Consider the following 22,415-nt stretch of genomic DNA (forward strand, 5'->3'; position numbering starts at 1 on the left):
ATTGTCTCCCACAACACTCAGCAGCCTCCAAATCCCAGCATTACCCTCACACTGTAAATACTGAAAGGGATTGTAATGCATTCTGCAGCCGCAGCGAGCACAAAAATAGAGATTTCCTCGTAGTGTAGGTTAAAGCGCTCTCTGATTCATCAGGGTCATGACAGAGAAGCAAGGCCGATGAGGGTCACTTTGAGATGTCAGACTTAAAGCCACACAGCCTTCTAACAGGACCTGTAAGATAAGGTGGCTTCAATTACTAGAGCTGTGGGCATCTATCATTATTGATCTTATAGTGGTGGCGGGGATGAGAACAGAAGCTTTTCCATGTCAGCACTCCACACCAAGAAGTGGCACTTTATGACATTCACACTCCTCGTTCCCTCGGGTTTGTAGTAGGAACCAGAACCACTCGAGCATCCAGTACCACAACCGAACCACATTCGGAAAATATCCCAAAATTCTGAGAAGAAAAACAAATGCTTTAATGTTGTTTTAGTGATTAGTTAAAACATGAACTCTTTCTTTGAATACAGGACTTTTTATAAAATAGTCAAGGGCACCCTGCATACACCATGTTCACAAAGTACGCCAGTGTATCAACTTGGCTTTTAAGGTTTCCCTCACCCCACTCAACATGCCCCAAACTCACCGTCTCCATTAACAGAGTTGTTAAATTGATTGGCTGTTAAAAACAGATCGATCCCTCTTCTCTTCTCTTCCGCACAATACTTCCCCCCCCCCCCCCTCTTTTCTACCTCCCTCACTCCCACACTTTGTCTTTTATCTCCTTCGTTGTACATTTTTGAGTGTAAGAGAAAACGCCACAGGAAGACATTGCACGCAGTGTAATGGCATTAATCAATAGGTTTCATAGACCATCTGAAGCCCACCCTCCCCCCATGATTACATTGCACCTCTCCTCTACTTTCTCCCAATTCTTTAGACTTCCTTCTTCCTTTTTCCATCCTTGTCTGCCTCTTTCATGTAGGAAGAAAACACGTTTTGAAAAGACACATATAGTAGGCCCCATTTGCTTACAGAAGCTAATAAACACATGCCCGCCCACATCCACACACATGCTCACATACAAATGCACACACTCGCTCACTCACTCGTGAGCCTGAGGCAGTCAGGGTCCTTGACTATGTGGCGTGCTGTGATCTGAAATTTTAATGCAACGCTTTAAAGCACACACAAACCCTCTCTAACCCTGCACCCTCCCAGTCCTTGGAGTCCTTCCCCCGTTTACTGCTTGGCTGAGCAAATCGCCAGTGTTTGGCTGAACACAACTTTTAACCCTTTGACTGCATATATTTTGGCACTGCAGAATCACAAAAGCATACATATCGCAGGCTTTTTCGCACCGACACATACACACACACACTTGCTCTAAACTTTCCACTAAGGAGGACATTGCGTGACAAATCCCCCATCCTCTTGCTGCATTTGGGTAATCTGCCTTTTAAAACACACACTAACACACACACACGCACACACACAGTAACACACACACAGGGACATACACACACTCCCTGAGAATTTGGTCGATGTTGCAGTGCCCGGAGTGTGTGAGCTTCAGCGGGAGGTGCTGCAGATGTAGCGTAGCCCCCTCTCTGTGTTAGCGCTGTGAGGGTCTGGCTGGCCACGTTTTACCATTTAGTCCCTGTTAAAGATTAATGATATATTGATCCCAAGCCCCACAGGATGCTTTGTATGTGTGTGTGTGTGTGTGTGTGTGTACATGCCTCCGTTTGCTTGTGAGTACTCTTACTGAGTGTAAAGGCATGATACTATTTTGGGGGGAAAAACACATTTAATTGGTTATAATTAGGCAACAGTCAATAGGCTCTTCTTTCCTGTGTCCATCTCGAGCACACACACACACAAAATGGCGCATACTATACACACACAGACACACTCTCACAGCTAGCTTCTTTTTAAGCCTCCTTGAAATCCCCAAGGTAACACGCTGTGAAAATGCAATGTGGAGAAGGCTAAGGAAAGAAAAGGAATGGAGTGATGAAAGCTGGAGGGCAAAAAGCAAGCCAGGGGCTGGAGGCTACAGTGAGGAAGAAGGGATAAGAGTGTGATAGAGGAGGGAAATGAAAATCTAAATCAGGGGAATATCCTGCTGGCACCGAGGACAGAGGCCGAGGAAGAGAGGGTGAAAGATGAGAGAGGGGAGGTGGAAAGGAAGAAAGATGAAAGGAGGAAAGCGGAGGGCAATGGGAAGGGAACGGGGTTGAGGGGAAAGGATAGAAGCAGGCAGAGGGTGAAAAAAAGAAAAGGGGCGGTTGACTGAGGAGAAAGAGAGAGAAGATGATAAGAGATGAAAAGGCCTGTCTGAGATGGAGGAAGTATATAGTAGGAGCTTAGAGGCTCTGGGCTTGTTTCAGAAGTCCTACAGTACTCACTGATGTCACTGGGTTCACCCAATGGCTTTCATGGTACAAAAGAGAGAGAGAGTGTGTGTGTGTAAGTGTGTACATGTACATATGCATGTTACGTTTTCCAGTGCGGCTGTACATCTACTCTATAGCTCCTCCCTGTGGCTGCTATATAGATGTTTATAGATTAAGTTTTGGTGGCAACAAAAAATCAGGCTTTACTATTACAGATGACCCTCCCTTTACTGTTTGATGAATTAATTCCAACGGGTACGTCGGCTGGCCATGGACAGTTCCTACTCTGCCCAGTGACTGACTGTATCAGGATATGCAGAAAATCCCTTCCCTGTGATCTGCTTTGGCCCTCAGCCTCTAGCTTTGCCTTTATAATTCCCAAATACAGCCAAATCCAAAGGTTATTTAAGAAGACTTTGTGCATCTGTACTTTGATTAAATGATCACATTTGGAGCAGGAGCGGTGGTGTATTTGGGTTGCATTACTACCCATAAACGCTCTCCATTACAAGCTTTTCTGGCTTGTTGGCTCTCTGACCTTACACTTGTGTGTGTGGGAGCGCGATTGAGCGCGCACGCGGGTCCCGCACACTATAGCTTAAGACAGGATAAAAGCTGGTAAGGTAGTGTACTATTATGTTGGTTAAATGCATACTAGATCCTTTTAACTGTTAGGTAAAGTATAAAAGCGGAGAGTGAAAAGCTCTCCCACCCACATCTGATTCTTTTTGCTGCATCGCCTGTGGCACAATGTTGACCTAATATCAACTGTGTCTGTTTTGTTAAACACATTCAAATCAGTAGTACTCAAGCCTATGGGACATAACACTGTTTCTCATACTGTGACACACAAATACAAAAGCAGTGTGGGTTATTGGGTTCCCTATCAAAAGATTGCAGTGAAATCAAAAGGTCTTAATGGACACAGCAGTGTGCATACGCTCTCACATCTTTGCACTCAATGCCGCCCGTGTATTTTTATCAGTAAATAATGTCTTAAATAAACATGCGTGCGCGCGCACACGCACACACACACACACACACACACACACACACACACACACACACACACACACACACACACACACACACCCACACACACACACACACTCACACACACTCACACACACTCACACACTCTGTGCCTTTGCACCACAGTGAACACTAGTTGTGGAATTTTGTCAGCATGTTTATTGTATTTCTTTATTTTAAGTCCTCCACCATACCGTGAAGTGCACATAAACACACACACTTGCAACTAATTAACACAGAGTGTAATCATATTTAGACAATTAAAGAGTTCATGGTTTATAATCTAAACTTTAATGCAAATAAATTCATTGTGTATCTGTGTTGAGTGTTGTTTTCAGCCTTGTCCCTGAAGTTACTTTGATATCTGTCAGTCTTTGCAGGACAGTGACAGGTAAACATGTCGCTCATGAAAGAGAATTATTAAACACTTTTTCAAAAGTCCAATGAGAGGTGGTATCATGGGGATGTATTCCTGCTGTCTGACCTCTAGCAAGTGAGAGGTGAACCATGGCCTCCATCCAGACCATTAGTCAGACACAATCACACAGCTTCATAGCAGATTAGTCTGCTGTATTAGGACTTAGAGCTCTATTAATGTAATCCCTCTGTTTTAGTGTGGCCTGGGTTTAGGGGCTTACATGTGCACACCCACACACATAGAAACACACACACACACACTTAAATACATGTATGCACACACACATACAAGCTGTTTGGGTTATGGAGTTCACAATCAATGGATTAAGGTGAAATTTAGACAGTAGCTTAATGGACACGACTCCAGCATTCTCTAAAATGCATGTTCTCCGAACAAACACACACACACGTGATGAGTGCAGAGTGTACTTTTCTTTCTGGGAATCATCCGCATTTATCCATTCCTTGTTTCTATTTGTGTGATGTTTTTTTTCAGCGAGTCTCTTGTAAATGGCGTTATGGTTTTGTCTCTGTAGTAACTGTATGTCTTCCTCAGAGCCGATGAGATTGAGATGGTGATGACAGACCTGGAAAGAGCCAATCAGGTAACCCCACTGCCACAATTCTTTACTGTTTTTTTTTTTACCTAGCATTGTGCAAACTTCCCATCACATCAGCTTCAATCAGCGAATTTTATTTTTAATATAGGATAAAAAGAGATATGTGACCACTGGAAATTTTCTTCAAAATTAGGCTGATGATATTTAATATTTTACCTTGTCAACAAATGTCTCATAAAAGCCAAAACCAACCACTAATTAATACTTGTTAGAAGTATTGCATATGCATCTTAGGCCTGATACAGCTTATTCCTCTGTCCCATAAAGCACTGTTGTCCAAATTCCTCTAAATAGATATCAGGGAGCCACATGGTCACACTTGGTGACAATTTTCCTTCATTACGGCTGAAAATAGTTCTTAAAAAATGTACTCTTTACTCCTGATTTGTAATGTTAGCTGAAAACCACACTGCCCAGCTCATTTAGGAAATTATTTACCCTGTTTTTTTTAAAAATGAACACATATTCATGACCCGTTTTGAAGCTGGGGAAGTTAGAAAGTATTTTGAGGTGGATTTGGTCTTCTCTTAAGATTAGTTGACTTTGAGAAAAATATAGAACATCACCAATCGTATGGTTTACAGTAAAAAATCTTCTTATCTGCACAAAATCAATGACATAGCTTATATGAACAAAGAATGGCTTCATCACTGTGCAGGCTGCTGTTTGTTTTACATTTATTACACACCTACTAAACCCATCCAGCTGAAATAAGCCCCCTGGCACGCCCTCTGCCCTTGTGTTGTAAATATTCCTGTGGTATCTGTTAATGTCATTGTTGTTAACTTTCATTATTAGCCCAAGAGTATGATTTGTGGCTAAAGGGGTAGCATAGGCATGTAATGTTAATATTAGCCTAAAGGTTAGCGCTCCAACTATAATGCCACACACACACACACACACACACACACACACACACACACACACACACACACACACACACACACACACACACTATTCACACTTCTGATTTGAGGTTTACAGAGGATGACAGCATGGCCTCCAGCTCAGTCACAGACTTTTTATACGCTTTTATAAGGAGAAAATGGAAAACAGGATTTTTCTTTTGCGACTAGCAGTCCAACTCCCACACAGTCAATAACAGCTCTCAATATGGTTGCAATTAGGAACACTATGGAATCGGCTCTCTGTAACTTCTAATGATGGCAAGTTGGCTTGTGTTGCAGATGATTCCCAACTGGAGCATGGCAGTTTGGCCATAAATACAAGGCAGCCAGTATCATCTCAATTCTCAGAGCTAATTTAATTTTTTCACAGACTCTACTTGGAGGAAAAATCCACCCTCAGCCGTCATGCCATACTTTTACTTAGCGTTTCTCCCTGCCATCCTCCACGCAGTAGTTTATATTTGTTTATGCTGGAAAACTTAATTATTTAAATTTGAGTGTCTTTTTGGAGCGCGACTTGCCCAGTTGTTCTATTTCTGATACAATATTGAGGGATTCTGCTGGGTACTTTTACAAAAAGAAATCAATATGAAGAACACGATAATGATAATTATTGTTAATGTTTTATCACCAACCTTCTCTGCACCAACTCCATCCTCAAAAGACAGATTATATGTTAAGTAAAGGGCATGCAGGCACTTAATAAGAGAGAGAACTCTTGCTTTCTTGGTTTTACTCTGCTCTTTCTGTTCGTCTACATGTATTAAATAAGGTCTCAAGTGGAAAACTCAAGACAAATTGAAGAAAAGTTTTTATACTAGAAAAAGACATTACACAGCAGCACTGAATTGAACATTAGGTTGATCATGTTTGACAATGTATGAATCTCCACTGGTGGATTTTCCTTCAGCGTTTCTTCTTCTTCTTCTTCTTCCAGCGAGCAGAAGCAGCTCAGAGAGAGGCGGAGTCGCTCAGAGAGCAGATGTCCTTGAGTAACCAATCCCAGCAGCTTGGCAGCCCGACCAAGGCTGACCCCGACACGGTAAGACATTTCACAGCTTCACCCGTTTACTGCACGGCTGACAAAGAGGTATTGATAGGCTAAAGATCAGCTTGGCCTTCTTACATCAAAGGTGATCAGCTGATTAAAGCTACAATTTATTGATCAATGTTGTCATTAATCTTCAAGGTCAGTCGCCAGTAATGCATTGATTTGTTGAGTAATCTATTGATTTTCAAAGAAAGGTTGCCATGGCATCAATAGATAATTGGTGCATTGATTAACTGTATTGATTTAATGGACCTATCTGGCAGATCTAGGACTTAGTTTTAACTTGGAGACTGACTGCTACACAAAAGTATCTGCTTCATTGATCAGGGTTGTGATTGGTTGATGAATTACTGACTATTGGTCTAAAGGAGCAGACCGTTTGACCTCATAATCAGCGTCTTTCTGGAATACAAATACTGATTGCAGTCGTCTCTGCAGTGCTGTTGATGGGTAGTTTAATGAATACTTGTATGGTTTCGGTTTGCTCTTGGATTAAACTGGTGTCCTATTTGGCCTTCAGGAACAGGCTGTGGAGGTGGCATCCCACTCAAGTCTGGAGGCAGAGCTCAGGGCCAAAGAAAGGGAGACTGCACAGCTGGTGGAGGACGTCCAGAGACTGCAGGCCAGCCTGACCAAACTCAGAGAGACCACCAGCTCCCAGATCACACAGCTGGAGCAGCAGCTCAGCAGCAAGACTGCCGTTCTCAAGGTACCAAAAGAACATATTGCTGCAGTTTTTACATTTAATTTGTACAATTTTAGCCATTAATCTTCTTAATAGGACTATTTCTGTCTTCATCTTATTTGTGTTGCTTTGTTGTGTATTCTGGTCACACCTGTAACTATCTTCTCACATGTAACATCTTCTTTAATCAGAGTTAAATCACTGAAATCAGTGCATGACATCTAAAGATCCAAGGATTGCTTTTATTATTTCATCTATTTTTCATGCCATTTCATCTCTTTGTAATCTGCAGGAACTGGAGGAAAAACTGCAGAAGCAAGCTGACTATGAGGAGGTAAAGAAGGAGTTGAGGTGAGGAGCAAATACAGTAAAAGTGTGTGTGTGTGTGTGTGTGTGTGTGTGTGTGTGTGTGTATATATGTGTGTGGGTGTGTGTGTCCAGCACAGATCTATTTATTGCATGCATTTAATGTCTTAAATGATGTTAAACAAGATGCGTGTCTTCATTTAAGATGTGTAACTCAATTGAGTGCCCTTATGCAGGTGAAGCTTGTATGTCTGTAGCTTTATATTGTCTCTCTCTCTCTCTCTCTCTCTCTCTCTCTCTCTCTCTCTCTCTCTCTCTCTCTCTCTCTCTCTCTCTCTCTCTCTCTCTCTCTCTCTCTCTCTCACTCTCTCTCACTCTCTCACTGCCTGTCTATCCTTTCTTTGTCCTTACAGAGACAGAAATAAAAGCCAGTATGCCACAGCGTAGTTGTATGTGTGAATGCGGGTTTGTGTGTCTTTGCGGGGTGTTCAAATGTAGAAATAAATTGTTTTTTCCCTCTTTTTTCTTCTCTCTCTTTATCCACAGTATCCTCAAGTCTATGGAGTTTGGAACTTCTGACTCTGTGCAGGTAAAAGTTACAGTGACAGTCTTTACAGACGGGAGCTGTGTGTAGCAATGTACCTGATACAATAATTAAGTTATTGATAAAAACAAGATTATACAATTATAACAGTAAAAATGTACATTTAAAGAGGAAGGCAGAGACATAAAATCTTGAATTTCTGTTCTATTTCTCCACCTGCCCCTCTTTCACTCATTCAGGATTCATCCAAACCTCTAGAGGTGCTGCTGCTAGAGAGGAACCGTAGTCTACAATCTGAGAGCGCCGCTCTGCGTATCTCCAATACTGAGCTCAGCGGTAAGTCTGCATGAAATGTAAGGTTTTAGTAAGGGCTGGGTTCATCAACATTGGTCAGACCCGGCTCCACCTTCATAAAACCTGCAGTCATAACAAAAGTGGGGGAAAAAGCCCCTTAGAGGTTGAGTCCAGTGTTCATGAGAGGCTAGGTGAGGGCTCAGCTGCAGGTAAGACTGTGCAGGGATAGCAATGTAGAGACTGTATAGATATGCATGTGGACATAAATGCATTATAGATTATTTTTCTCTGAGAATACTTAACCACTTACACATGTTATTGGGATGACTTTCAAAACGAAAATGGTTTGAAAATGCAAATGTAACAGAAATATTGTTGCTTTAGTCCTCATAGAGAAGAAAGGATGGTATCTGTGGTGTCTTTGAATACCTCAGCATGAGGTCAACCTGAACAGTAACAAAGTTGCAGTACAAAAAAAATGAGGACACCATACAATGTCCCCTACATCAGGACTCCTGCCCTCTGCAACAGTGTTTATGGGTTTGAAATGTCATGGCTTTAGGCTTGAATAGCTGAATAGCTTTGAATTGATTAACATTCACAGTAAGAGGAGCTTACTGTCTTATTCAATCATGTTAAGTCTCAATGGTTATGCATTAGAATAATATTTCTCGAAGCACTTATCATCAAGATGGATTCTAGTAGTTACAATACTGAAAAAAATATAGTTTCTATCTATATTTGTTTTGGTGAATGTACAAATTGAATCAGACCAAGTTTCTATTTGGGGGAAAAAAAGTGAAATTAGGCCTTTACTCGGAGCCAGCAGAGCTGTGCAGTCTGTTTTTGGTGCATCTGTTTTCTGTTCAGCCATAAACAGTGTTTGCGTTTTATTTATTTTAATTTTTTTCCTGGATGTATTTTTTTATGAACTAAAGACTATGGTACTGCGTCCACAATGGAATAATGGAATAATGCAGTGTTTAGGAACTCACTGCAGCAGCATGGAGGAGGACCCACATGGTGTATTGGCTATCTGTGGACATCATTTTGTCCAGTTACTTCCACTTTGCCTGCGAGAGAGAGAGACTGAGCCCTGGGCCAAGCTAATCTGCCTAAGTGGCACAGTGTCAATTGTTTTGTTGTCCTTTTTTCTTCCAGGCTGTGGCTTACAAGAAAGGTTGAAATCACAAATGCATGGGCATTTTGTCTGGGGGGGTTGGCAAAAAAGGAAAACAAAGTTCACTAATTTGGAAAAAGACTTGATTAAGATAACTTTCAACTTTTGTTTATTTTTTTCTCTCTCTTTTTGGAACCCCTTTTTTGTTGGCTCCCCCATAATGCATGGTGTGTTTGACCTTTCTTGTAGGGCCAGCCGGTCAAAAAGGGACAGAAGAGTCCACACCGAAGGAGGAGACCATGCCCAGCGACCCCTCTTCTTCACCCCCTCCTCCCCCTCCCTCTCTTCCTTCCTCCTCCCAGCTCCCCCTGTCTCGCACTTATACGGATCCCCTCAACACTGCCACCACCACCACCACCAGCAGCAGCGAAACGCACCCTTTCACTCCTACGGGCATTGGACAGGACTTCTACTCCCCTGTGTTCCCTATGGTGGGTGGTAAGATGGCTTTGAACTCCTTGATCCAGCGGCAGCTGCTCCAGACCTTCTACTCCAAAGCCTTGCAGGAGTCGTCTGGAATCCCCAGTGGGGCCCTACTGTTCACCCCCTTCACTCCAACCCTCAGCTCCATCCCTACCTCCACCCCTGGCTCTGGGTCTGCTGCTATCCCTCTGGCAGCCAGCAGCCCACAGCCACCTCCAGCCAGCCCAGACATGGCTCCCGTTAATGGGAGCAGCACTGCTGGCAGCGCCCCGTCCCCATCACCCAGCCACTCTGATGCTACCACAGGAAGCGTTTTGGACGGGGAGGACATGGACACAGCAGAGATTGCCCGACAGGTGAAAGAGCAGCTGATCAAGCATAACATTGGTCAGCGTGTGTTCGGCCACTATGTGCTGGGACTGTCCCAGGGTTCAGTCAGCGAAATCTTGGCCAGACCAAAGCCGTGGAACAAGCTAACCATCCGAGGGAAGGAGCCTTTCCACAAGATGAGGCAGTTCCTCGCCGATGAGCAGAACATCCTCGCGCTGCGCAGCATCCAGGGACGGCAAAGAGGTGAGTTTGTGCATCTTCAGTGTGTGTGTGTGTGTGTGTGTGTGTGTGTGTGTGTGTGTGTGTAGCATGTGTGTGTATGTGAACAGCCCTGCACAGAGCCATTGATTAGCTTGTCAATATGGACTAGCTTTTTATTTTTCTTTCTCTTTCCTTACTCCCATCCTGTGCCACACCTGTGTGTTTTGAGTGAGTTCCTAGTCACGCACTGATCCCAAGAGCCTCGCTTAGCTATCGTGGTCAATACAGAAACCTTTCACACATCAATATTATTGATCGGTGTGAACTAGGAGGAAGGCAGGGGTACTGTTAACTACGGGTAGATTCGATTAGCTTGGGCCTGCTTTTGTTAACGCATCAGGACATTTCTGATTGAAGGTGGTCTCAGTGGTACACAGAAAGTTTACCACCTAGTTCTAGACACTGTTAAAAATAAGGCTGCAGTTAGTATGCTCCTGTTTAATATATACTTTTAAATATTTGATTCCACACTACTCTATTTTAGTAGTGGTTTAATATTCCTGTTAGAGGTAGAGGTTTGATTCCTACTGGGGCCACAGATGCTGAAGATCAATGCATTTATGGTACTATAATATGCTTTGGATGTACAATGCATTCCATATATTTGCAGAGCATTAAAGGGCACCATATAGTCTAGCTTTAAGAAAAGAAACAAAACACACAAGTGCTGTAACATAGTGTGTGGTATATTGTTTTTAACAGAGGGCTCAGGCCAGCCCCAGCTTAGCCGAATGTTTCAGGATGTTCCGAAGCGGAGAGCCCTCTCCAATACAGCTTCACACACAGGTCTGTCCCCTTCACACACAGAGATTCTAGCACGTTCTGTCTGTGTGGCATGTTTGTGTCGGGGTGAACTGTATCTATGGTGTGTGTGTGTGTGTGTGCGTGTGCGTGTGCGTGTGTGTGGCGTTTATTCATTTTTCGGGCAAGCACGCAGATATAAATGTGCCTTGAAGGTAGCCGCACAGTTACAGTGACTTGCGTCAAAGGAAAAGCCAGCATGTGTATTTAGGGAGTGTTTACTGTACAAACCCTGTAGCATGTATGCATGTGTGAGCTCCAAAGGGACTAGAGAAATTACAGCAGTCCCTTCAGTATAGTTGCCTTGTAGCTCAGTGTTGGGAATGTTGTTCTTTGTGCTGTGCTATGGTGTAATTACCTGACGTCCTTATAGGCTCGGTTATTGTTCTCTTTACCTGCTCTGCTTTTTATTCTGATGAGATTTTTCACCTCCTCCCTTTACCTCTTTCTCTCCCTCCAGGTAACATTACCGCCCGCGTCCGCACCCCAGAGGCAGGCTCAGACGAGGCTATCAAATCCATTCTGGAGCAGGCCAAAAGAGAGCTGCAGGTGCAGAAAGCTGGTGAGTGCATATCTCTCATCTCCAGAGGACTCAAGGCTGTGAAGTTGATGCATTGTGGCTGTGTGTTTGTCGGTGTCCCATGACAGCCCTTTTTCTCCTCCTTCAACAGACTTGTCCCACGCTCAACCCTCATATGCAGGATTGAAAGGAGGGGGTGGAGGCGGATGTGTAGGTGGAGGGGGCAGCGGATCAGACGAGGCTATCCGCTCCATCCTAGAGCAAGCTAGGAGAGAGATGGAGGCCCAACAAGCTGCACTGGAGCCCATCCTCAAAGCTTCGTCTTCCTCGTCCTCCCTAGCATCACTATCTCATAGGAACGTCCTGAGCTCTCCGCTCACCGCTCCCCTCCCCCCTTACAACCCCCTGTCACTCTCCCTCAAAAAGCCTCTAAGCTCCCTCTTGTCCTCCCCCTCCTCCCCGTCTCCGATCCTGGACTTCAGCTCCAGTGTGAAGAGAGAGGGCAGGGCTTCTTCAGGGATGGACTTGTCAATTGACGGAGCTCTCAGGCTGGGTCGGAGCTCTGAGGGGCTGGGCCGCTCTGGAAGCGCTGGAGGAGTGGGCTACTGGAGAGAGCAGTGGTGGAGCAACATGCAGACAGACCCCCGCAGGACTATATCCAACCAGATAGGAGAGGAAAACCACAACCTGGAGGACTCCAAAGAGGTGAGAGGAGGCAAAACTAAAAGCTTTTGTGTTTGGTTTTTCTGCTTTTATTTCTCTGTTTTCACTCTACAGCAGTCAAATGTCTGACCTATTCTCCCGTTGTGTGTTTTAGGGAATATTGAGTGACAGTCTGTCTCGACACAAACCGTGGAACAAGCTGAACCAGAGGAGCAGGGAGCCATACCTCCGCATGCAGCCATGGCTCAATGGAGACCAGGGGCAAAACTCACACATCCAGCAAGCTCAGAACCAAGGTAAACAGATCACATGCACACACGCGCTTCAGCACATCGAGTATATGGATTCACACAACCAGGCTCCTTGGGCTAGACCATTACTCTGAAAGCCTGATTAGAGCTAGTGGCTAGTTGTTACTGTCAGTCTGTCACTCATCCCTCCCTCCCTCCCTCCCTCCCTCCCTCCCTCCCTCCCTCTCTCTCTCCTACCCCTCCACCCCCTCTGTCCCTACTCCTCCCACCATCCCCCCATCCCCAGTGCTGTGGCAGTGTCAGCCAGCAAGCTGCTGGTTTGTCATGTCATAGACAAGTTAGTGTTGCAGCGCCAGATGGCAGCTCTGTGCGTGCGTGTGTGTGTTTGTGTGTGCGTGCGTGTGCGTGTCTCTCTTTCTCTCTGGGGGTGTAAACAGCAGCTAATGTACACTGACAGCTCCTCATGACTGCTCTCTTCCAGCCTGCTGAGCTGCACAGCAGTACTACACAGACAGAGACAGGGAGATGAAGGAATAGGAGGAGAAAGCCAAAAAAGCTTCAAACTGAAAACTTAAGCACCTTTGCTATTTGTTCAACAGGAATTAAATTAGTTGATGTAGTATGAGTGAAGTCATTCCCAAACCCAGCAGGGAGAGGAGATAAAACTCTTGTTTTCTCACATAGTAACATGTCTCCTAACCTGCATGATCTTACTTGCCCTGTCTGTTCTCCTCAAGCAGAGGGTACTCCCAAGACATCAGCAAGCTGCAGCCCTGCTCCAGAGTCGCCCCTCAGTTCAGCTGAGGAGTCTGTCAACGGTCTAACAGGCGATCCACTCGCTTCACAGTCCTCGGGTCTCAAAACTCATTCTGAGGATCCCTCAGGTGGGGAGTCTCAGCCCGGCACCCCGCTGCCTCTGCCTGGTCACTCGGGTCTCAGCATCCAGGAGATGGTTGCAATGTCTCCTGAGCTTGATACTTACGCCATCACTAAGAAGGTTAAGGAGGTGCTGACTGATAATAACCTTGGTAAGAAATGCAGCAATGTGCAGTTTGGTTGCTCCCTCCCTTTTCCGTCTCCTCCTTATTGATTTATTTGTTGTAACTTTGGCACAGCCAACGATTCCGTTTCCTGTTTCCTGAAAATGACTGTTTCTCTTGTCTCTTTCCTAATCAGGTCAGCGTTTGTTTGGGGAGACTATCCTGGGTCTGACTCAGGGTTCTGTCTCAGACCTGCTGGCCAGGCCCAAACCCTGGCACAAGCTCAGTCTGAAGGGCAGGGAGCCCTTCGTCCGCATGCAGCTCTGGCTCCAAGACCCACACAGTGTGGAGAAACTCATGGACATGAAACGCTTGGAGAAGAAAGGTGTGTAGTGAAAGCTCAATGAGGAGAAATAAATGCACACTACAGACCAGCATGCCATCAGACATGAAAAACAGAAGAACCTTCATGGCATGTGCTTAAGCATGCATTTATTTTATGAATACACTCATATAAAAACACAAGCAGCAGCCTTTGAATTACACATGCACATCTGCACACACAATATCCTTTGTGCAGGACAGCAGAGCATGTTGTGCAGATCACAGTCATCTTGGTGTGATGTCAGTACCAATCAGGACTGCAGACATCACATACTGTATTAGATGTGACAGCTCGGGGACTGCCGGGGGCCTGCTTACTCACAGTCATCAGCACTCCTCTTCATCATCGTCATCATCATAATAATCATCAGTGTCTATAAACTTGTATTTTTATCATTTGTTCGCCCATAGCCCACTCTATCACTCCATCATTCTGTTTTTGTCCTTCTGTTTGCATGATGCGTTAAAGAATCAGCAAAGCCAACAGGCCTCCTAGCGGCCTCAGTGACCCCCTGACTGCCCACTTGAAGCCCTCTCTGTGGAGACAGGATACACATATTCGAGCCTGCCAGTAGGCACAAGCATCCAGGATCGGTTTACCCTCCTGATAACGCAAACTACACACAAGGGCAAAAAACATAACCGACCTCACGCCAGTGTGTTTTGGGGGGTGGACGAGTGGGGTTACTCTCCATTCAACTTCATTTTAGATTATTGACCCCAAAGTAATGCATCCAAATAGCAACGAGGGAATAGTCCTGGCCAACAGCAGAGCCCAGAGGAAAGACATGGACCTAGTCTAGAGTAACCACATTTGACCTCTCACCCTCGTGGTACAAGCCTGCGAGGTAGCACACAACTTTCAGAGTGGTCTAACCTTGCTCTGAGGGTTTTTTCCCCCTGCAACACTAATATATCTCGCAGCATGTATTGGGGTTGAGAAAATGTCAACCTCAATGCGTAGCTGCCATGAGCTGTTCATTTTCAGCCGTTGGTGCCCGAAGTGAATGGTGTTACTTGTTTGCTATAAAATGGAAGAGATGCTTTCATTGTTAGGATTTGTGAGAAAGACTATAGCACCCCCTAGTGTCATTTACTGACACCGACAGGATTCTGTTTCTCAGCACTGTCAGATGCACAGGTGGCACGCATTTGTCAGAGAGGAAATATGCACTGTGATGACATGCTGCTGACTAATACACTCTGACCCACACCTTATAGACTTTTTGTGACCCACCTGCAGTCTGCTAAGCACTGAAATCGAGCCCAGGACACTTGTGTTGATGCTTATAACAATACAGGCAAAAAATATATAAATATTGCTTGACAAATTGCATGCACATCTGTGAAGATACCAGCCTATGTTTCCTACATCAAGTTTGAATGATTGACTAAAATAGGATATTTTAATATAGATCACCAGCCTGCTACATATATAATTTTATCATTGAAATTCTCAATACTTGTTTATTACATAAATGTGTTTTACTACTGACCACCTTGTTTTTTTGTGACTGTTCAGCTTACATGAAGAGGCGGCTGAGCTCCTTGAGTGATAACCATTCTGTGGACGTGGGTTTAATCGGGCCAGATTACGTCCAGGGCTCCCAGAGCCCGGGACAGCAGCATCTGAAGAAGCCCAGGGTGGTGTTGGGCCCCGAGGAGAAGGAGGCCCTGAAAAGGGCGTACCAGCAGAAGCCCTATCCCTCCCCCAAAACCATTGAGGAACTAGCCTCCCAGCTTAACCTGAAGACCAGTACTGTCATCAACTGGTTCCATAATTATAGGTCAGCATTTGGGAAAAATGACACCATTACATTGTCCTCTAGTGTTTGCTGTAAAAGTTGAGTGAGACAGGACTGTTTTTTAAAAGCGATTTGATATCATTTGTGTTAGTCTAACTTACATGACAGCTATTGTATTTCTATACAAAAATAGCTTTGATGCAGTTTATTACTTCACTTTGTTAAATTAAATTCCTACTCTATTATCTTTTTGCATTTGAGAAATCTTGTTGTATTGTTAAATGTTTTTAAAAAAAGCCACAACCAGCATGGCCTTCAGTTACCAGCCTGTTCCCCTTATGAGGACAGCAGTACACAGTATTTTCAGTGTTAGGATGTGTTATTTCTGACAAATTGAATTTCAGGATTTGAGTAGCGTGACTGAACTCATGTGTCTCTACCAGGTCACGTATCCGGCGAGAGCTCTTCATAGAGGAGATCCAGGCAGCTGGAGGGATGGGGCCTGGCAGTGAGGGGGGCTCCCCTTCTCTCCGCGGGTCCAAATCAGGAGAGGGGGACAGCTGTGATGGGACAGAATCTGAAGGCACAGTGGAGACACGCCAGGGACTGGGCATCGGCCTGGAGGATCACAGAGGAGCATGCAAAGACCACGACATGGAGGCTGAGTCTGAGGCAGGGGGCTCTAATAACTCCCCTGCTCAGATAGACTGCACCACCTCAGGCTTAGCCGGGCCAGGCTCCAGCTGTGGACAGGGAGGACTGGGGCTCTTCAGCCTCACAGAGGCATCCTCCAGTAGCTCTGCCTCTAGTAATAACATCCCATCCTCTGGCCCTGCCAGAAACCCCAGGGACAACAATCTGCGCAAGAAGAAAGCAGCCAATCTCAATAACATCATCCACAGGCTGGAGAAGGCTGCCAGCAAAGAGGATCCCTCAGAGTGGGAGTTCTAGCTCCCCCTGACCATCTTTCATCCCTCTTGTCTCATAACCTCACGACCTCTAACCTTGGACCCCTCCTGCTCTGTTCCAGTTGGAGAGTGGACACAGCCAAAGTCAAGCTCAGCAGCCATTTTTGTTACATAGAAGCTTTCCGGAAAGAGGAAAGAAACAAAGAGTGGTTGGCAAAACCCTTAAAAGAAGATTTACTGAATACCTAGAAGAACAAAATAAGAGAACTTAAGTGTCTCTCCTTTTTTTTTAACTGAGTTTTGTTTTTGTACTGAGAAAAGCACTTAGCCGTCCTGCTGGCCTCCGGCCCTGCTGTACCTCCCCCTATCACCAGCCACTGGTGCACCAGACTGGTTAGTCCTGAGCTGGGGTCTGACCCACAGCTGGGGTTGAAACCTGGACTCAGTAACACAGGCAAGGCCTGACACAGCAGCTGTCACAGTGATAGACACTGATAGATGATAGATAGAGACAGGAACTCTCTTACAAGAACTCTCACTTTCTTAAAGGAGATTTTTTCCGCTCTTCTTCTCACCTCCCAAGTGTCCACAAACCTCCCCTCACTCAGTGAGACGCCTCATTTTTCACACTGTAGAGTGACTGTTACAAACCCTTTGCCTTTTTCACTCACTGCGTGTGTGTGTGTGTGTGTGTGTGTGTGTGTGTGTGTGTGTGTGTGTGTGTGTGTGTGTGTGTGTGTGTGTGTGTGTGTGTGTGTGTGTGTGTGTACCTGTTTGTTTGTGTGTGTGTGTGCACGTGTGAACGTGTGTGTGTGTGTTCTCTTCTCAATGGCAGCATGTTTTCTTTTTATCTCACTCCTACACTCTTAAGAGGGTAGTGGAAGGCCTGCCGGCTGAGCTGCCATGGTTACTGATGTAAGAAAGATAAACTTTGACCTGTTGTGTCCCATATCCTATCCTGCTGACAGCCATGTGATGGCCAGAAGGATCTCTTAATTCCTCACAAACACACGCACTCATCTGAAGAGGAAGGAAGGAAGGAACCCTCTTTTTGCCTCCTTAAACCCTTCTTTTAAGGATGAAGGATGATCTCTTTTTTTGATATTGCAATTTGGTTGCCAATAAGAGATTGCACAGTCTATTGACTCTAAAGAGTACAAAATAGGGAATTTTAGGAAGCATTTTTAATTAGTACGAAATAAGAAACGAAAATAAGAGAATAATGAGTTACTGTTTTTAAAAAAAAAACAAATTAGAATGGAATAATGTTGCATTGTTGAAATACGATACAATGAATTCACGTAGTACTGTAGCTGTCTGACATGGTGATACTATACGTGTCTCTTGTTGTTTTTAGGTTGTGCACGTCACAGCTTTACCTGGCACTGGACCTGCTGGGTGTTTGTGTGTCTGCACCACCAATTAATTTTCTCTGTTCACAAACACACATCTTTTTATAGGCCAAAATCAGGAAGAGTGTGTGTGTGTGTGTGTGTTTGTTTGTCTGTGTGTTTGTGTGTCTCGTGTGCATTTGTACTTGCCTGCATGTAAGTCAGGGTCGAGGTCAATTCACTCCGAATTAAATTTAAGATTAAATTGAAATGAAATTCTTGACTTAAAAAAAAAAGGGCGAATGAATTGCAATGTACAGTGTTTGATTAATCTGTACTTCCTGTTGATCGCCATGAAAGTGAATTCACCCCAACCCTGGTGTGAGTAGTTACCACTCTCCTCCAGTCTATCCTGTATCCAGGGATATAAGTCTTTTGCATTGAATTCTACTGTATACACTACAAAATTATAAGGCATATCACTTCCTCCCTGTCCCACACAAGCCCTCAGTGCCTGTCAGCCCACTGCCTCCCCTTTGTGTGTGCGTGTGTGTATGTGTGTGTGTGTGTGTGTGTGTGTGTGTGTGTGTGTGTGTGTGTGTGTGTGTGTGTGTGTGTGTGTGTGTGTGTTTGCGTGGGTGCATGTACACGTATGCCAGTCAATACATGCGTGTGCACAAGCGTGTGCGTTTGAGGAGTGTTCAGTGTTTCCAATGAGTGGGGTCATATTTCGTATCTACTTGCACACACTACTAGTGCACAACTGACACCCTTCTTTTTAAGCTGTTTGATGCGTTACCATTACATTAATCTTCTCACAAAGTAGTGTAATACTATGATTTACTGTAGCTTGGTTTTATTGCTATTTTGCATTTATAGTTTGGTTTTTATTCTGCTTATTTATAGGTGCTGTATTTTTCATTTAATGTCTTATCATTTGAGTTGTCTATTTTTTAAGGGATTATACTGTTCCTGAGGGCAAGTAACATTTTTATTAGACGTATAGACTGCCGGCAGTATTGGTTAATATTTACAAAGATGTACTAGTTCTCATTTGTTTGTATATTCATGAATCCTAAAGTTTAGTGTCATTTCAATAGCTTTGAAAAATGTGTTTGCTACAGTTCATGCTCCCGTAAGCATAAAGCTTTTACCACAACAGTTATGCTCTTAAATTGCTAGCTAGAGAATCAAAGGACATATCAAGATCGGTGAATATATGATAGCATATCTCTTTTCCTGTTTTCTATCTCCAATAATGTTTTTTTTTTTTTTTTTTTTTTTTTTTTGTTCAGCTGTTTCTTGGGCAAGCCCAACACTAACGCTCGGCAGGGCATGCAGCTTCTTTTAGATAGATTTCGCCCACTCGTTAATCACATCAACATAATTATCAGGTCCAAATGTATACACTTTGTCAAATAGGTCAAATGAAATTACCTAAACTTGAGAATACATGTTAACTTGACAGAGGTCATATCTGCCAAATTGAGATTAGAGAAGTGTACCAGCTAGCAGGTGTGCTATGTCAGATTGAACAGATAGCCAGCCTATGATTATGCAGAATTTCTATAGCAGTCCATAGCAAAGCACTTATTAGGATCTTTTTTGAAGACTTAACCTAGGACAGGGTCTGCAAACACTACAACACAAGTACGATCCCAGGATCCTGGGAAATGTATGCCTTTTTTAAAAAGTGGTTGTGAACCAAGCACAGACTCTCATCCGCATGCTAACACTAAAATTCAAGCATAAGATAGCTGAATCCATGTTTTCTATATGATGAACTGTATTCTTATACAGTAACCCCCGTATTTCAAACTGCAGATAACTGTGTGACAGAACGGGCCATTGTCCTGTACAGTTGTAGATATTATTAATAACCTCCTGTTTTGGTTTCTATCCCAAATCCAGTCCATCCTTAAACCTCCCATTTCCCTTGAATGTACATCCAGATATATTTGCAGCCTGTCAAAAGATACTGATAACCTCATTGCACTGCATTAAGATTCATTAGTTAAAATTGGATTTTCTAATGTATCTAGCAATTGTAAAATTCCTCAAACATTGGCTTTTCCTGTGGATGACCGATGTAAAACATCTGTCTCTCTGCAGAATACTGAAGGCCTGTTGCCTTCTTTTGGACTGCTTGGACTGGACAACCACAGTATGTTTTATGGTGATGAATAGCTACTGTAAAGTATAAGCACTTAACCCATTAGCCATTTTATAGCCAGATCCATCAACTCACCTGAACCATGTGAGATCATCAGATTTGTGCCTTTAACTGCCAAGCAGGGCACCAAACTAGTGATGTCATTAGATGTTGACGATTTCACCTGATTTCTTCATAATATTTCCCACATCCTGATCCAGAATTTATTTCTCATACACCTCATGTTGGTACTTAAAAGTTGACTTTTCTCAGCTCTCTTGAGAGGGTTGTATACTGTTTAATTGCTGGAGTGCAGTGAAACAGTAAAAAAAAAAAAAAAAAAGAAAGAAAGAGAAGATGAACGAACTTGTGTATTCTTATGACTGACCTGCAGACGTGTTTGGGTCCGGGTCTTATTTCAGACATGTTTTCCCACAATGCATTTCTTACGTTGTACATACCTTACTAGCAGCGAAAGGCCAGAGCATTGAATGAAGGAGGAAGCATGCAGAAACAGCGTACACTGTAATAACACTGAATTTATTCATAGGGCATTTTGTATTTTTCTGTTTGTGTCAGGTTTGCTGTGACATTAATAACGGCACTACAGGTATTGATAATGACGTGTGCCAATTCTAATGGTTATTTGGAAAAGAGACGTGTAAATACAGTCGATCAAGTAGCTATTGATTCACTATTGTCACAGTATGCTTTTGTTTGAAGGCAGGAGGAGAGAAGGGACGATTCAGGACTTTTCCATGATCCACAGATATTTTTCTACAAATTTAAATCAGATGATTCTATACACTGTTGAATAACATTGTAAAGGTGTAACAGATGCTGTATATCATATCATGTTTTCTGAAGTCGTAAAGCTTTACTGTATGATCTGTTGAAGTAGTGGTTATTCATTTGACATATTAGTTGTAATGGAAGCCCGAACAGCAGCACTGGTCACCATATTCAGGAAAAAAAAAAAGAAAGAAAGAAAGAAAAACCTCAGATGTTTTTTGTAATACTTTTAGAATATATCTTATGAAGTGGGTTTTGTAAGGAAACACTTTCCGAATCAGTGGTGCTGTATGCATAGCACACTCAGTAGTACATACACACACAATACAGCACAATACACTCATCCTTTAAACCCCCCTCCCAACCCCACCCACTTTACTTGCGTGCTTTTTATTGTTTTTTTTGGTTTTTTTCTTCAATCACCTCTCACATTGGCTTCAGCATATTTTAAGTCTTAAGCCATTTCTTCATATATCTTCTCAATTTATTTTCACGCTTAACTGTACAATTAACACCCAGAGATCAACTCTGGAAAAATAAACATTTCAACGATAACTCGCAAGACTTAAAAGAGGAAGCAAAAAGCCAAATAGTGAAGTAGTTATCCACCTCTGTTGAAAGGTTGCTGACAGTTTTCTGTATGTTGCTACCTAGTGTCGTCGCTTCAGTTCACCCATAGCTTAAACCACAGTGTAGTCTGACAACCAAATGACCCGGGGAGATCTTCACCCCCCGCTTTGGAAAGCTTTAAGATGCTTGTTGAGACTTTAGCAAGTTCAGAGTGTTTTTAGATGATTTTCCAACCTGTCAACAACGTGGAAGTAATAACTCTCATAACTTTTCCCACTGCTTCTTTTGCGAGTGTGTGTGTGCGCATACGTGTGTGTTGTAGTACAAAAGGCTGCATGACTGTAAAGGGATGGTTAAGATGCTTTTTTGAAAGTTGTTTCCCCCTCCCCCTAGCACTTCTGTCACTCCTGAGATGCTTTTATTCTCCTTTGGGGTCTCCCTCCCTTTCGTTTTTCCTCATGTATCATTGTTTCTTTATCTTTCTATTTACTAAACGTATCATGTTGTTTGTTCTCAGCACTGTAAAACAGTCCCTTCTACAACATTGAAAAGCAATATCACTGTATGAAACGTTCACAATGTATTTGTTATGATTGACATTTGATTCATCATCATTATTATTCACATGCACCCTAGGTGTGATAATTGAAGTAAATCTCTTTTATACAAATACTAAAAGTGTGCTGTGTTAGTTTTTGTTTTTTTTTTCTTGTTGGAAATGTATTGTTATTGAACATGTGGATTGTTCTGTGAAATAAGTATTCTCAGAGAAAGAGGTCTGTTCAGGTGGTTAGAAAAACAGGGAAGGCTCAGAAAGTAAGGATTTGGGGTATAAAAGGGAGTCTAAAGAATCTAGAAGGGGTTT

General features: G+C 43.5%; 1 protein-coding gene across 3 annotated transcripts in view; it reads left to right on the forward strand.

The window, feature by feature from the left end:
* Positions 1–22,415, forward strand: part of cux1b (cut-like homeobox 1b) — a 63,359-nt gene that overhangs the window by 36,569 nt on the left and 4,375 nt on the right. The window contains exons 9-22 of one of the 3 annotated variants that reach the window (XM_062419635.1): positions 4,408–4,456; positions 6,317–6,421; positions 6,951–7,139; positions 7,408–7,466; positions 7,968–8,010; positions 8,205–8,301; positions 9,629–10,435; positions 11,715–11,816; positions 11,926–12,479; positions 12,592–12,733; positions 13,426–13,716; positions 13,865–14,053; positions 15,575–15,839; positions 16,241–20,544. In XM_062419635.1, the coding sequence (XP_062275619.1) occupies positions 4,408–4,456; positions 6,317–6,421; positions 6,951–7,139; positions 7,408–7,466; positions 7,968–8,010; positions 8,205–8,301; positions 9,629–10,435; positions 11,715–11,816; positions 11,926–12,479; positions 12,592–12,733; positions 13,426–13,716; positions 13,865–14,053; positions 15,575–15,839; positions 16,241–16,748 (3,400 nt within the window). In that variant the 3' untranslated portion in view covers positions 16,749–20,544. Of the gene's footprint in view, positions 1–4,407; positions 4,457–6,316; positions 6,422–6,950; positions 7,140–7,407; positions 7,467–7,967; positions 8,011–8,204; positions 8,302–9,628; positions 10,436–11,714; positions 11,817–11,925; positions 12,480–12,591; positions 12,734–13,425; positions 13,717–13,864; positions 14,054–15,574; positions 15,840–16,240; positions 20,545–22,415 lie in introns of those variants that run through there. The other 2 variants (XM_062419636.1, XM_062419637.1) reach the window with 2 other exon arrangements.

The sequence above is a fragment of the Scomber scombrus genome, chromosome 5 (assembly GCF_963691925.1).
Source record: "Scomber scombrus chromosome 5, fScoSco1.1, whole genome shotgun sequence".
Classification (NCBI taxonomy): Eukaryota; Metazoa; Chordata; class Actinopteri; order Scombriformes; family Scombridae; genus Scomber; species Scomber scombrus.